This window comes from Calidris pugnax, unplaced genomic scaffold (genome assembly GCF_001431845.1).
Source record: "Calidris pugnax isolate Ruff unplaced genomic scaffold, ASM143184v1 scaffold49, whole genome shotgun sequence".
NCBI lineage: Eukaryota > Metazoa > Chordata > Aves > Charadriiformes > Scolopacidae > Calidris > Calidris pugnax.
In genome coordinates, this window is record NW_015090798.1 from 1216165 (window position 1) to 1232955 (window position 16791).

The window sequence follows — 16791 nt, forward strand, 5'->3', positions numbered from 1 at the left end:
ATGTGAATAGTCTTAGATATACAGATCTTTAATAATCCAAAAAAAAAGAGAGAATTATTATTTTGAGGTGTAAGAGGAAGGCGATTAGGTCCAGGCCTGTAAATAACATTATATTAGTCTCAAAGACAATTAATTATGAATTGTAGCTGTAATTTCAGAGTCACAGCAGGAAGCTGAATTACACAAACGATGAATTCTAATGGAGCCAGTAGGCATTTTGCATTCCATCTACACATATTTTTGTACTAAATTATATCCTAGTCATAGTGAAACCATCTGAACGTGCACATCTATAAATCAATTGGGTCAGACTGAAATCATAAAACATCAGAATCATTTTCAGGCTTACTTTTGGAACAGTGCTAATTCTTCTTACTTTCCTTTGTAAGCAAATTTGCAGTAAATTTTGCCATTGTTTCTATATTAATCTAACTATAAAATAAGTAGAACATTGGAAATGAAGCATACCTGGTGGGGCCACCATTCTCTGCCATTTTTGAAACAAGCAAGTCTTCAAGCAGTCTCGAGGACTTAGATTGTAAGTTTTATGTCTTGACATCAGTTCCTGCATTGGCTCCAGTATTACACACAACTGGAAGAAAAAGACAGAACAGAATGATTTCTGTTGATCATTATTTACATAGCTGAAAAGTATATTCTTGGCTTTTTTTTTTTTACTCTTGCTAACAAAGTGTGCCCTGAAAACTCGGTTTAATCTGCACTGGGATTGCAGGATCAAAACTCTGAATTGAGAAAAACTTTTGCTCACAATTTGCTCTCATCATGCCATGAATTTCAGAGAGTGCAGACAGTCAGAAGAGACTTCACTGAAAAGCAAAATTACTGAAAAGAATATTGGTTCTGTTTTACCTCAAACCAGGATAGCTATCTTAAGTATATATTAAAAAAAGAAAAAAATCAGAGAAACTTCAACTATAGTCTTCCAGACTACAGAGATTTCAGAAGAGTGGAAAATTTTCATGCTTGATTGCCAAAGCTGCAAAGATGAATTAATAAATAATAAAATGCCCATAGCGGGTTATCATTCCCGTATAGCAAAATGCACACACAGTGATCTTCTGACCTGCTGCACTCTGTAATGAAGACTTCTCATAAATGAGGGTTGTAAACATGATATTTTATCTTGCTATTGCATGCAAAATAATTCAAATTATTTTGTTCCTTTCTTGTTATGAGGACTATACATTCTCGTCATATGAATGACATGTCCAAGAAAAAAAGAGAAGCATTTTATTTTCCTCATCAGCTTGAATGCTCTATTATGTCCAAGCTGGAGATTTCTGAAAACATGGAATTTCAAGAAAACGTCTTCTTTAAATTGAGCCCTATGTAATTTCTATCTGTTCACTTAGTAATTAAAATCACTGTTCACCACTTTTTGCTCCCATTAGCACAGCTGATCTAGCATAAAGAACAAAGTGAGCTGGTTTCTATTCCCTCCTGTTTAACACCACAGAATCATTTCCAGTCAGTTAAACCTTATGCAAAGCCACAGAAGACTATAGAATTGCACACGTGTAATTGAGGCCTTACTCTCACCATCAGGATCCTTCGTTTTTTGGTCATCCCACATGAAAAAACCCAAGTTGACCCCTAAGTTCCACCTGAAATTTGCCAGGCTGGCACATAGGAGGAAAAGGTCTCTTAATTGCTAACTGAGCCCACTTAATAAGGACATAGCTGACCTAGAATAAAGATGGAGACTGCCATTTTAAGAGTCACTTCTAAAAGCAGAATTGCATTTAGAAGCAGGAGAAGGTTTAGCTTTTTTTAACAAACAGAAGCAAGGCAACAAGTTGGTCAAATTATTAGAAGTTAGAATGGCAATTGCAAAAAGGCGTAACTTTTTTTTTGAGTTATTTACTTAATTTTAGGAAGTCTGGCTGAAGGAGCATCTTGGATTTGCTTTTATAAATATATGAGACATCAGACAAATTCTTCTCTCTGGGCTGCAGAGCCGATCAATGTTTGCTCCATTCTCCTCATGTGCACCCCACTCTATTCATATAAATGAAGATTCCAAATATGCAGGGAAAATAGCTGAAAGGGAGCTGCCATGAGCACTAAGAGATTAATTCAGCATTTAAATATTATTGTGTATCGGCACTGCTTTTTGATGAGCCTTTCATTAACAGCAGTTAAAACAGAGATAACATAAAGCAGCAGGGAGAATGAAGAGCTTCAGTATGAGGAATTATTTTTTCCCAACTGCAGAAATTGAATCTGCAGTTGCCTTATTGACTTTTTTCTTGCATAGACTTTTAACATATATTTTTGTAGAAAAATATCTGCAAGGTAATCTAATAGACAGAGAGCTGCCATCAGATTGTGCTCTTTTCTCAGATTTTCCTCTGGTTCAATATTCTACCAGAAATTAAGAGCACCAGGTCCTAAAGTATGTGCAGGATCCAGTTTATGCTGTGAAAGAGGTGTTGTATTTTGAGTTCTTATTCAATTTATTCTGAAACCTGCAGGCACTTGCTCAGATTTTGTGTGTGTGTATGTGAGAGAGAGAGAGAGAGCTATTGCAACCATATTCTACACCATTGCTTTGGTTCTCAAAAGTCTGCCTAAATTGTCTCATTATGAGCAGATACTAACTAGCATGAAAAAGATAGCTGTGATAATTCTTAACAAACTAGTTAGCCTGGGCAGAGCACTACACACACGTAGCTCTGGTTCTGCTGGGACTAAAAGCATGTAAATATACATGTAGGGTGTTCCAAGATTTCCTTAGGGACACCTTATTCATGACACATTTACTCCTCCATATACATTTATTGTTAGCAACAAAGAGAATGTTTCTTCTTTATCATCTGGCAAGGATGTTTCCCATTGTGCGCTAACCGTAATGAGCACTGAGGAGAACTACACAGCCCCTGCTGTCTGTAGGTATCTTGACTGCTAATCACAGAATCCCAAAATCCTCACGGTTGGAGGGACCTTTGAGATCATCAAGTCCAAGCACAAAAAATAAAAAAAAAAAGAAAAAGAAACCCACACAAACCAACCACAAACAGACACAAACCAACAATCTCGGCTCTAGAGCATGCCCTGAAGTGACATGTCTACATGTTTCTTAAATACCTCCAGGGATGGTGACTCCACCACCTCCCTGGGCAGGCTGTTCCAGTGCCTGACCACTCTCTCTGTAAAGTAATTCTTCCTAATACGTAATCTAAACCTCCCCTGCCCCAACTTCAGACCATTTCCTCTGGTCCTGTCATTATTCACTTGGGAGAAGAGGCCAACACCCACCACTCTACAACCTCCTTTCAGGTAGTTGTAGAGGGCAATGAGGTTCCCCCTCAGCCTCCTCTTCTCCAAACTAAACATGCCCAGTTCCCACAGCCTTTCCTCATATGACTTGTTCTCTAGACTCCTCACCAGCTTGGTGGCTCTTCTCTGGACACTCTCCAGCACTTCAATGTCCTGGCCATAATCTCTTTCACTTCACACATGAGATTAAAATGGGATGTGGACACCAAATGTAGCAATGCCTGACTGATCCCATACATATGTGGACTCAATGACAAGCACTGGTGCCCCTATGCTGGGACACGGGATGGTCTCATCTTCTGGATATTTGGGAGCTGTATGGGCTCGAGTTAATCCCACTTCTGGTTTGGGGGAATTCACAACCGTCTTCTCCCTCTAAAGTCTGCAAATTGGAAGGTCAGCTTTGGATGCCTGAGTAATAGGAGGGCATTGAACTCTGTAATGACAAGTCCATTTTAAAAGCATCTAGCTCATGTGAATTGGGCACAAATGTAAAGCGAACTGGATTAACAATGATTGATATTAAATCTCCCAGTCTTTTTCAGTGACCTTTGAAACCTACTTGAAATCTAAAGTGACTCGAAACCAAATCCCTGGATGAGGAAAAGATCGTGGTCCAATTATCTTAAATCTGAGGAACCTGTCAGTGACAATCAGTAGTTTGTTGTTTGCAAAAAGCTAGATTTAAAATGTGGGACCAGGATACATTTAAGAGCTAGGTTGGCCAAAACCACCTGCTATCTTTAACTGCTAGGGAGCAGGGAAACTGGTGGGATGGTTTGACTGCACCATTTTACAAAGTGACTTCTTAAAATGAAATGTTTTACATACTCCTACATTCACTGGCACATAGAAGAAGCCTGAGGTTTAGGCTGCCTATTCCCCTCAGACCACCTAATCTCACTCTGTGAGATTCCTTTTCAAAACATCCATTTTAACATGTTTTTTCAAGCATTGGATAATATTAAAATGTACAAGTCTTTACTGTAGTACTATAATAACAATATTTGGAACACCAACAAAACCAATCTCTTCTATGAACATTTTCTGCATTTTCTGAGCATTTCTCAGAATCAGTCACCCAGGAAAACACCCTAAAGACTTTAAAAGACTTTAGTGCAGTGACAATCGATGATCACAGAAATAATTTCTATGTTTCTAGGGACCCATAACCTTTAATGGCAATGTTTGACAAGACACAGCTATTTCCAGGATCCATGCGTAGACAACACAAAAGGTGGGACTCAGTGGCTTGCACACACGTAAATAAAAAAAAAAAGAAAAAGAAACCCACACAAACCAACCACAAACAGACACAAACCAACAATCTCGGCTCTAGAGCATGCCCTGAAGTGACATGTCTACATGTTTCTTAAATACCTCCAGGGATGGTGACTCCACCACCTCCCTGGGCAGGCTGTTCCAGTGCCTGACCACTCTCTCTGTAAAGTAATTCTTCCTAATACGTAATCTAAACCTCCCCTGCCCCAACTTCAGACCATTTCCTCTGGTCCTGTCATTATTCACTTGGGAGAAGAGGCCAACACCCACCACTCTACAACCTCCTTTCAGGTAGTTGTAGAGGGCAATGAGGTTCCCCCTCAGCCTCCTCTTCTCCAAACTAAACATGCCCAGTTCCCACAGCCTTTCCTCATATGACTTGTTCTCTAGACTCCTCACCAGCTTGGTGGCTCTTCTCTGGACACTCTCCAGCACTTCAATGTCCTGGCCATAATCTCTTTCACTTCACACATGAGATTAAAATGGGATGTGGACACCAAATGTAGCAATGCCTGACTGATCCCATACATATGTGGACTCAATGACAAGCACTGGTGCCCCTATGCTGGGACACAGGATGGTCTCATCTTCTGGATATTTGGGAGCTGTATGGGCTCGAGTTAATCCCACTTCTGGTTTGGGGGAATTCACAACCGTCTTCTCCCTCTAAAGTCTGCAAATTGGAAGGTCAGCTTTGGATGCCTGAGTAATAGGAGGGCATTGAACTCTGTAATGACAAGTCCATTTTAAAAGCATCTAGCTCATGTGAATTGGGCACAAATGTAAAGCGAACTGGATTAACAATGATTGATATTAAATCTCCCAGTCTTTTTCAGTGACCTTTGAAACCTACTTGAAATCTAAAGTGACTCGAAACCAAATCCCTGGATGAGGAAAAGATCGTGGTCCAATTATCTTAAATCTGAGGAACCTGTCAGTGACAATCAGTAGTTTGTTGTTTGCAAAAAGCTAGATTTAAAATGTGGGACCAGGATACATTTAAGAGCTAGGTTGGCCAAAACCACCTGCTATCTTTAACTGCTAGGGAGCAGGGAAACTGGTGGGATGGTTTGACTGCACCATTTTACAAAGTGACTTCTTAAAATGAAATGTTTTACATACTCCTACATTCACTGGCACATAGAAGAAGCCTGAGGTTTAGGCTGCCTATTCCCCTCAGACCACCTAATCTCACTCTGTGAGATTCCTTTTCAAAACATCCATTTTAACATGTTTTTTCAAGCATTGGATAATATTAAAATGTACAAGTCTTTACTGTAGTACTATAATAACAATATTTGGAACACCAACAAAACCAATCTCTTCTATGAACATTTTCTGCATTTTCTGAGCATTTCTCAGAATCAGTCACCCAGGAAAACACCCTAAAGACTTTAAAAGACTTTAGTGCAGTGACAATCGATGATCACAGAAATAATTTCTATGTTTCTAGGGACCCATAACCTTTAATGGCAATGTTTGACAAGACACAGCTATTTCCAGGATCCATGCGTAGACAACACAAAAGGTGGGACTCAGTGGCTTGCACACATGTGTCTCACACCAGCACGTGTCTAGGTTATGCTGGACCTGATCCATCTGATCTCTCTTGCTGCCCCAGAAGGACACAAGGCTCCACGTGGATGTTTTGGGCACTAGAAGGTGTCTTAAGTGTGTGGGCAATTGAAAGAAGCCCAAAGTCAAAAGAGAAATTATGCTTCTTTTAGCTTTTAAAACATATTTGGAAGAATGTGTATTATAATAGATCGTATACTTTCCCCCCGCAGTACTAAAACATACTGAAAGAACTCCACATGGTACTTAGGAACCCAATATTATTAGAACTAGTTTCCAATCATGTTTTCTTACTTGAACTCATCACAGTGATGTCTGACCATTGCTGTGGAACCGTTGCTGTTTCCCTGTGGGTAGCTGTGAGTTGGATCCAGTGCTAGAGACGAGAGAAGTCATTGGCATGAAATGTTTACATTTTTGGGTGCCTGGCACACACTGGGACACATGCATGCATTTTGGTGCTGCATAGAGTGTCAGGGATTTTCCTACAGTTCCATATGGATCCTATGGACAATTCATCAATTACAGGGCTTGGATCCAACTTGAAAAAATGGTAATGTTATACCCTTGGGGCTCAGGGAAGTGAAAGTAGGGAACGTAATAAAGCACATGTTTTTTTGTGTTAGTAAAACACATCTGGAAGGATTTGATTTATTTTATTTTTTTAGTGACTTTTTTTTTTTTTAAGAGGAGAAGACTAGCATTTATAGGTTTCAAAAACCAGTGTGTTTTAAGAAGGGAGTTATACGAGGAGATACGGGAGACACTGCAGACAGGAGTTAGAGGGTTCTGAGAATATGGATCCACACGTAATTTCCTGTAATACTTCAGTTATCAGCAGAGCCAAAATCTGCCTTCACAGGTAAGGGGTCAGTTACAGCCCTGAGATCACTCCAATCACGCCAAGAAGGGTTTTAGCCTCATGGTTTTTGTTCTAAACACCGGGTTTCTGTTCTATTCTGAGAATACATGCTGATTCTGGAAGCAGTGAAGATGAGTAGAAAGACCAATGCAAAAAGCTCTCTTTCACCTTACCCTTGCATACCATAAGCTTACGTACCCTATTGCTAATTTAATTCGAAATTGCCCTCTTCAGCGAAACCTCCTGTCTCCATGAGAGCTTTTGCATCTCCAGGAGCCGGGGTTGGTGAGGCTGCTGGAGATGCTGTGGTCCTGCCGGCTCTGAGCTGCAGGTGGCAGAGCTGGCCCAGCTAAGAGTCCTCCTCCCCAGCTCACATGCTGGGAGCACAAAAGAACCGCAGCCTTTCGGTCTTTCAATGCCTTCTGCATTTTAAAGAGAATTCAGCGGGGCTCGAGTCTCGCAATACACCAAGCCAGGGTTTTTTAAAGCAGGAGAGGTGTCTGGCCAGTAAGTGCTGGGCAGCCAAGGAGTCCCCAAGTCCATCTTCCAAAAGGAAGTTTTGAGAGATGTCTCTCCCCACGCTCACCAGTTTTGTCTGTATCGGCAAAAGTTTCACTAACCACAACTGAAAAATGGAATTACTCACATTTTCATGTAGATGACGCTTAAAAATGTTAATGTACGATAAGACAATGTCAGTTTTTCTGAATCAAACCAGCAAGGAACTCGATGAGAGTCTTCCCTGAAGTTTTACTGAAATTTAGTTTTAACTCTCTGATGCTTGAAACGTCTTCTGCTTGAATGCCTGTATTAATCACCTGCAAGTGATAGGAACTGTTGCATAGTCAGAGCTCACAGAGCTTTACAACCCTTCCTAAAAGTGACAAAATAACATTTGAATGGGAGTATTAGTCCCTGTCTAATGCTGACACGAAGGTGTGCCTGGAATACACCGTGCAGCCTTGAAGGGGCTCGGGGCTTTCTTGTAGAGCTCATTTTTTATCCTCCAGAAAGATTCTGAGTTATTAACTACGAAATCTGAACACAATGGCATTTTATTTCTGTGCTGAAACGCAGCCTTCCCTCTGCACACCCTGTGTGTGAGCCGGAGAGAAGGGCTCCAGTCCACGCTGCCAGTGAAACCCTGGCCCCAGTGCGTTTCCCCATGAAAGGTCCCATTGACTTCAGTGGGGCAGGATCTCTGACAAGACCCAAACCATCTCCCCACGCTGCTTTATGGACCTCCACACATAGATATATTTCCAGAGGTCCACGATACGTTACCGATACATCCATGATGAGGAAGGGGACACCTTAGGGATATTTTTTCTGCCCCTGTGAAAGAGCTGTACCTGGAAGGCTGACCTCCAGGAGGAGTGTCAGAGCCCCGTAGAGCGTGGCACGGACCCAGCAATGCTCCTCTGCACTTCTCAATACGGTTCATTCTTTGGTGTTAGAAACAGGGAAGGCTTAGAGCCCAGTTTAAATTTCTCTGCTTATGCTTGTTTTTCAAAATTAATGTACGTATCATTCCTCTGCAGAAGAGAGGGAGGAATGAAAATTTCCTAGGAACATATTGCTGCTTCTTTCACTGGCCGGCTTGCAATTCACTGCTCAAAATAGCTTGTGTTTTTTAAGAATCACATGTGAATACAGAACATTTTCATCTTAAAAACTGTCTTTGTTTTCCATTAAAAAACACAGAGATATAAATGAGAAATGTTTTGGGTTTTTTAGGAACCAAAAGAAATGAGGGGTTTTTGTTGGTTGGGATTTTTTGTTTTGTTTTGTTTTTTTTTAACATACTTGTTTTTCTGGAGGGGATTGCTTTTGCTTTGTTCTAAGCTCTTGCCCAGTATGTCAAGTCAAATATAAGTCTCTTCCATCTGTGCGTTTCAGTGGATCAACTATATCCATGCTCCTTCCTTACATGATAAACTTTAAGCCAAAATAAGTGGTTTTGAGATTCCCATCCCTCAAGCTACTACTCTTGCTACCTGCTTTCACTTTTTGAAGAGCCACTGTACACTCTTGCTGAGGTGTGGACACTAACGGTCATTGTACATCCCATGTAATGATATACATGGAACAAATAAATAATCAGTCTTTAATTTTTGCAGTACTTAGCATAGCAAGCAGCAAATTCAGTAACCACTTTGATTTAAATTATAGAAGTAGTTACTTTAACCTGACTATTCAAAATCCAGTCTGCACAGGCTTATTTATTTTAGTGAAACCTTAGATGATCCTTGGGACAGAATGAAAAGGCAGCTTTTAGCTCCAATAGCTTAAGTAGCCCAGTACCATAGAGTTATCCCTGACTTGCTTACCGTGACTACTGTTCCCTCCATATTTCCAGTTCCTTCTGTGCCAAAGATTTTTAAATTGGCAGCATAAAAACAGATTGAAGTCCTTGATTTTGCTGCATACGTAGGGAACAATACGAGCTTTTGGTATCCAGAAGGAGGTGGGAAACGGCTTTGAAATATAGTATAGGCACATCTATTGTATTTACTCCTAAATTAGCTACATTTGCTTTAACCAGATACTAATGAAAAGGTTTAAAGACTGGCGCTGAAATTTCTTTCCTTAGGCTTTGACTAAAAATCTCATTGAGATGAATGTGGTTGTGCCTCTCAAGGAAATTGTTTTAGACTAGCCCAGGACTCAGCAAGACAGCGCTGCATCAGCCTGAACTTGGCTCATATTTTAAGTACGTCTCCAAAACCATATGGAGTGGATATTTTGTTAACTTTAAAAAATGCAGAAACTCGTTCTGCAGCACAATACCATAGCAAGAGCAGATTCTGGGACAAATTCCATAACCTGAGATTAACTGGGGCCAGGGTATACTTAATAGCCATCACTCCACTCTGGAGAAGGTTCCATGTTTTGTGACTACTCACCATGCTGAGTCAAGAAATATTTATACTTGTAATCACCTAAGAAGCTAGGAATTCAAATTTCCAGCTTAAAGCCTGCAATGTTAATGATCATTAGCATCTACAGCTTATTATTTATTATTTATACAATGCCAGAGATACACATGGATATATTACAGACTACTGAGAGCCCCTCGTTCTGAAGAGATTCCTATCTCAACCAGATAAGAGGGAAAATACTAAGCCAGGAGTAATTTGGCAACAGTAAGGTATGCACATGCAAACAACAATTTCATGTAGCTATCTACAAGTCCCTTGAGGACTACTGATATATATTTAAATGGTTCTCACATGTTGTCGCTTGAAAATACGGCTGTTTTGCTATGCAGATTGTTTGCTGCACATTAAGCAAAATGTCATTCATTTCATTGATAATTTGGTTATTTAGGAAACAATATAAGATCAATTCTGCCACAAGGCTCCTGGAATTCAGTATTTCTTTTCCTGCGTGCTGCCAGCCCTGCACGACGCAGTGGGATGACATGCAACTCCTGAAGCTCCATGCTGGATTCACTAGCAAACACTCAGCACTCCGTAATGTTTATTCATCCTGTGCTCTGCCCTGAATGCCAGTCTAGGACTCTCCAGTTTCTCACTAACACCCAGAGGTAGCAAATGATTTCTCAATAATGCAGTATTCAGCTGCTCAATTGCTCCCAAGCTACATAGCTCATCATGTTTTTACACTGCTCTGTATCTGCAGCCATTTCAATTCCCAGCAACAGTGAGAATGGAGAGAAGCAGCATTCATTTCAGGTAAGGCTAAGCTTAAAAAAACCCGTGGTTTTCCAGGCAAACACCATGAGTGGGTAGGAAACAGAAACCCTTCTTAACGCAGCACAGCTATCACCAGCACTGCAGGTAATTCTCATTAGTGTGTGGGACCCCAATTTAATTTCTGTCTCTCTCTCCTTCCCTCTGTTTTTGTTTCTAACATATCAACTAGCTAACAGCTTTCACCAGCACCCTCTCCTCCATGCACTCGGGATCAATGAAGGCGATCATGGAAACTTTGCTAGCTCCCTTTTGTGTGGTAGCAACAGCGACAGCACCAAACCCGTTTGCCTGGTCAGCAAGGAACACAACCTCCTTTACAACTCAGAAACCTTCACCCTCCTTCCTTGCATCCCACGTGGGACTTCAGGTTCCTCACTCCCTGCAGAGTGCTCATACTACCCAAAGATCTCCGAGTTCAACGCTTCTGTAACCAGAAAAGCATTCCTGTAAACGTCCTCATTCTTGCAGAACTGCTGCTGAAATGCTAGGCAGACAGCTGGGCACGCTCTCCCCTGAGGAGAACCTCCTTTGAGGGCCTCCTTAGCAGTCAGATTGTCCCAAACTAAGCATTTCTTATGCTGCACATGAGCAGCCTTAGCGACATCTTCAGTTTATATGTAATGACTGGTGCGAAGCAGCCACGTGATGAATGCTGAACTGGAGAGATGAGCTCTCCTTTCCCCATCCGAGGGGAAGCACTCGTGCTGGAGCTGCATGTGTGGAGATGAGTTTGACATCTGCCTTATTTAGTTATCAACTTGGCAGTACGCTCATCATTACAGCATGTGCTGGAATGAACTCTGTTTCACAATACTCTTAAGCATTAAAAAAATGTTTTAGGCCTCCCAGTCATTGCTGTAACTATTTGATAACCCTCTCCCCTCAGACTTTTGGAAAAAGTAGCTCTTTTTTTCTTTCCTTGTGATTTTTCTTAATCTTTCTTTTTAGATCTATAGTTTATGGGTTTAGAATAGAGCTCTGTTTGTATTTTTGCTTCTCTCTTTGAAGTTTTAATACTGTTTTTAAATAGATTTATATTTTTTGGACTCTTTGCAAGAACTTTGCAGCTTTAAATTATTCACTCTTCCTCTCATAACCCAGCCATTAAAAGAATGTCCTTTCAGTAAACGTTCTTTTTCCTATTCTCCCTCTGTACAATGGGGAGATGTTTTGAAAAACCCTTCCTTCAACAGCATCACACAAGTCTTACGAACTTTTAATATTGTTTGCACCAGCTGGGCTCATGCCTTTTCCTACTTCCTACACCAGCGTGCGCAGAGAATGTTATCTGGTTCCTTTCCTTTTCCCCTGATGACAAATCAGGCAAAGTGAGGGTGGTCGGTTTCAATAATACAAGTAGATATTCCTTGAATCCCAATGGCAGAGGCAAATAGCATCCAGTTGCTGTATGTATTTTCAGCTAATGAAAACAAAAGCTCTTGCAGGAGAAGTCTCATCTTCCTCCTGATGGGCTTAGTTCTGAAGGCCGCGAAAACCCAGAATCTGAATAATTCACCATCTAGCTCTTCCTTATGGACCTCCTGGTGCAATCTGGCCTCATACAAAGTCTACAGATTGATGTTTTCTGCAATGAGGTCGACCTGCTTGAGCCTTCTCCTTGAGCAGAGATCCTAACTGCAGAAAAGGATCAATACGTCAAAGCACAAGCCTATATCATAACAAAAACTCTTGTACAGCCCGTCATATTGTGTGATTCTTCTCTCACAGCTATCTGTATATTCAATGATCAATAGCCAAGATTTGTGTCTTGCACATCTCAGATCAGAATTAAGCTCTTAAATGATTTTGAGAGATTTATCTTTGTAATTTAATTTAACATTAGTGTTAAATTATATTGCAAAGTGCATCATGTTGACTGCACGATATGATCCTTTATACTGCATTTGGTGTTGCGCTGGGTATCAGTTTCAGAGAGCTTGTCAGGACAAAATTAAATTTTAATGTAAATCAGAACAGATTCATCGATTTCAGCCTATACTGGATCTGGATGGAGTTCCACCATTATGGGGGGTTAAGGCTGGTCTGTAGTAATTTAGAGGAGGAACTAAGCACTTTGGACCAAATATTTTTTACTTGAGCCTTGTCTTGTGAGCTAATCTCTCCTTTTTTACATCGAATTATAGGTTATGAATTGACACAGAAACCAAACAGCTGATGTTTTACCTCACTGTGTTTCGGTGGCCTGGTGCAAAGTACATGACATTTGAAAGCTTTCTTAATTTCATTTTCTCTAGAGAGTTCAAAAATCATCCAGCTTACAATTTATTCTCATTTCATTATTATCGCCTCTGCTCCTAACACAGTCACCAATTTTATTTCTTACACAGCACCGAGTTAGGAACAAAACAAGGGCGACTTCGGAGACTGTTGTGCACTTCAACAGAGGTTTGTTCCTCTCTTATTATTTGCCAAGTGCAGCTATTTAATAATGAGAATTCCTTAATAATCCACCATCACAGCCAGTATCTTTAGGAAACAGCATCGGAAAGGTCTATTTCCCTGTTTGCCATCTCCCATCACTATCACGTGTGATGTTGCTGCATGACATTTCCTTCCTCTCTGCTTCTCCGAAGGCAAACAAGCTACTATTCAGCAGTTCTGAGTCAAATCCTAACACCTGATATTTCTGATATGCAAACTGTTGGCTTTTTCTATTTGTGCAACAATGAGACCTTATCGGTTTTGCTGCTTTTCATTTTGACTATGAAATGCATCCACTATCACTCTTCACCTGTGTCCCTGGCAGCTCCCGTAGGTTCAGATGGAATCCGGTGCGTTGTTTGTCTTGTTCAAACCATTGCTGATCCAAAACAAATCACAGCATTATAAAAAAAGATCAAGAGTGTAGGAACTGCATTTGAATGCTGACAATTTTTACTGCGCAGCTGTATCACAGCTTGGAAATAAGTTTGGGAATGTTTTCAAGGTGAAGTGGTCTGGAGGCAGCAACTGCTGCCTTAACGATGCTGAAAGCAGAGCAAGAGGAGAGGCTATGACTGGCCAAAATACGAGTCCAAAAATCTAGTGGTGCAGATGAAGTTTTAGTTTAGTGTATCATTTTATGAGGTTACTTCAAAATACGTGCCACAGGTGAAGACACTCTTTATACTGAAAAACAAAACATCACCTTCCCCTTTGATTGTACAGATTCACTTTTGTACGTCGCACTATTTTCAGGTTTCCCTCTACAAGAAATCAGCCTTCCTTCATACACTAGATCCACATGAAGATTCATACATACTGAGGCAGTATCACAACTACGATTCATCCTTCAGACTAACGTGTACATAGCAACTCTAATCTTATTTACAACCATGCAAAAAGAAAGCTTTTTTTTTTCCAGAGTATAAGCAGCTAGCTCTTCTGTGTCATGAATCTCTTCCCCCGTTCATACAAAATCCTCTTGTTTCTATACTGCAGCTCAAGCACAAATGCAGTGTTTTTCACATAACCAGTTCTATTTTTAGCCTGAATTGTAGGAAGTCTGCAGCATTAATAAATGGAAGAGAAGTACAGAACTACACCGCATGGTAATGTGCCAATGCAAAAGCTAGCTTGGCCTTCAGCCAACGAACTGTGGTTAGATGTTAGAGCAATGAAAGTAAAAACACCACTTATAATGGAATGATTAATAAGCTGACAAACTCCCATGCATTTATTTCATACTTTTTGAATGCCAACCTTATTAATACCAACAAATTCTCTATTTTATTACTGATATCTCTCAGCCTGAAGCATAGATACAGATATATGCATTTCTATATATGCAATTGAGGTTTGCTTAATTCTGTGTTCAAACAGAAAGGAACAATATGAGAAGCAGATGATACTTCACAGGGCAGAGCTTGACATAGGACAAAAGGAATAAGGAAGGAGCTTTTCTTTATAAACTAATAAAGTAACTCCACTAGACAATAAACCCATTGTTTCATGATTTTCTCCCCTATTGACTCTGCAATTGCCTTGTTTTGTACTGAAATTATGAAAGCAAAAATCCTCCAGAGCTGTTAGAGGGAGGACAAAAGTTCACAGGTCTTACAGAGATGCAGAATCTTCTGTAATCTCTCCACTTCTCGCCCAGTCCACAAAACTTGTCCCAGCACTGCTACGCTGTGGACAGATGGATGTTTATATAAAAGACCTTGTGCCTCAATAAAATTCCATTTTGGGGTTATATAAAAACAGCAATTACTGGAAAATGGAACTTTTTAATTAAACGTATTCGAAGAAAGTAGGGATTAATGACTTTAGAGTAGAGAGTATTTAATGCTTGCACTCATAGATCATCCACTAGTGAAGCTGTATTATCACCATCAGGCAATGATGCTTTTAAGTATTGATAGCGTGTGCATTAATAATGCTTAAACCGTTTTCATAAAAATATAATTAGCAACACAACTAATGTATACTATACCTATTATTAAAATAATGTTTTAACAAACTTAATTCAGAGCAACATCCTCAAAATAAATAAGGATACACTTGGGATCAGGATAGTTGTGAATTGTCCCTTGGCCCAGGGAATTGTGGATAAGCTGCATTTTGAATTTTTTTGGTAATGCTGATGTAGTAGGGTATGGCTCCTGATAACTGCCCCAGAAAAACGTAGTAACTGTCCATCCGATTCTCTGATTTGTAGGTGGGAAGGAAATTATTACTTTGCACTTCAATTAAATAAAGGCAATAAAACATGGGCAAAATTATTTACTGGTTCTGAAATTGTGCCTGCACAGATCAGAGCCTGGGTCGTGCTCCTCTTAAAAACCAAGCTCTAACTCAGTTCTTCACAGGGATCAAACACTATATGGTGAGTACAGAAACCCACGCACAAAAGTCAAAAGAGAAAAAAAAAGAAAACACCAACACTAGGTTTGTTTTTCTGTTAAGAATTCTACGCAGGTACAGCAAAATCAATACTTTTCCTCTGACTGTACACAGTGTACTCGAGCTGTTCTGTCAGGATCTATAAAAAAACCCAGAGATGGGATTTCAGGTGGGTGGATCTGATGGTCAGATGGAGGTATAACACCCCGGCACGCCTGGCCCGTGCTTCTCCCCCCAGCACCGTGGGGTCATCGTGTGTGGTGATGGCTCTGCCTTCCACTCCCCCCCTCACACAAGGGCTCGTTGGTCTGTGGGTGCTGGGGAGGTAGTCCCCAGGGAGACACATCTAACGTCCCCCACGGAGAGGGAGAAGTGCCACCACACGGCCACCGCAGCCAAATGGGGACAGTCCAGCCTCTTCCCACCCACCCCACGCTGCAGCACAGCATAGAGAAAGATGGAGAACTACCAACCAAACTGACAGTCGCTACGCACTTAAAAAACATCAGATTGCCTAATCTGCGTGGTATCTTAATAAATTAGATACCGGATCATTCAACTGCCTTATAACACAAGATGCTGTACCTCAACTTGACCTCCCCTGCGCTAATCAGCTGTGACGTGAAATGACTAAGATCCATGCTCCCTCTTTCCCCACGTATGTAAAGAAGTGACCCAAAAAAGCAAATAGGAAAAAACAATCCTCTTAACCTGTTCCCTGCATCTGCTCTTCCCTCCCCAGTCTTTTACAAGCCCATCCTGTGCTATTTCCTGAGATGCCCCAGCAGCATCACGCGCCGCTCGGTGTGGCTGCCGCCTGGTCTCCGTGTGTGTCCTGGTGTGTCTGTGCTGAATTTCTGGGTTAGTTGTACAGGTGAAATGGAAAAAAGGAGAGAGCAATAACACACGATTGTTTCACAAAAAGAAACCTTTCAATGGTTGTCAAATTACTTAATCCGCAGACTACTTAGACGAATAACTGAGCTGCCAGCTGAAAAGGAAATGTATTTTCTGGGAAGTCTTTCAAATGCATCCATTCATTTGAAGTTCTCAATAATAGCAATATTGAAAAAGGTCTTCTGTGCATGTATCGGTGCTACCAACCGCACTGCAGCAGCGCTCCCAGAGCCCTCAACTGTGAGACTAAGGTTGTGCCTCAGCAGCACAGCAACACTGGTGTTAAAGCTCCTGGGTACCAGTGATGCAGAG

General features: G+C 40.8%; 1 protein-coding gene across 9 annotated transcripts in view; it reads right to left on the reverse strand.

Annotated features, from left to right (window-relative positions):
* LDB2 (LIM domain binding 2) overlaps positions 1–16791 on the reverse strand; it is a 234870-nt gene that overhangs the window by 11424 nt on the left and 206655 nt on the right. For all 9 annotated transcript variants that reach the window (XM_014937131.1, XM_014937129.1, XM_014937134.1 and 6 more), the window contains exon 6: positions 469–592. In XM_014937131.1, coding sequence (XP_014792617.1) covers positions 469–592 — 124 coding nt within the window. The remainder of the gene's footprint in view (positions 1–468; positions 593–16791) is intronic.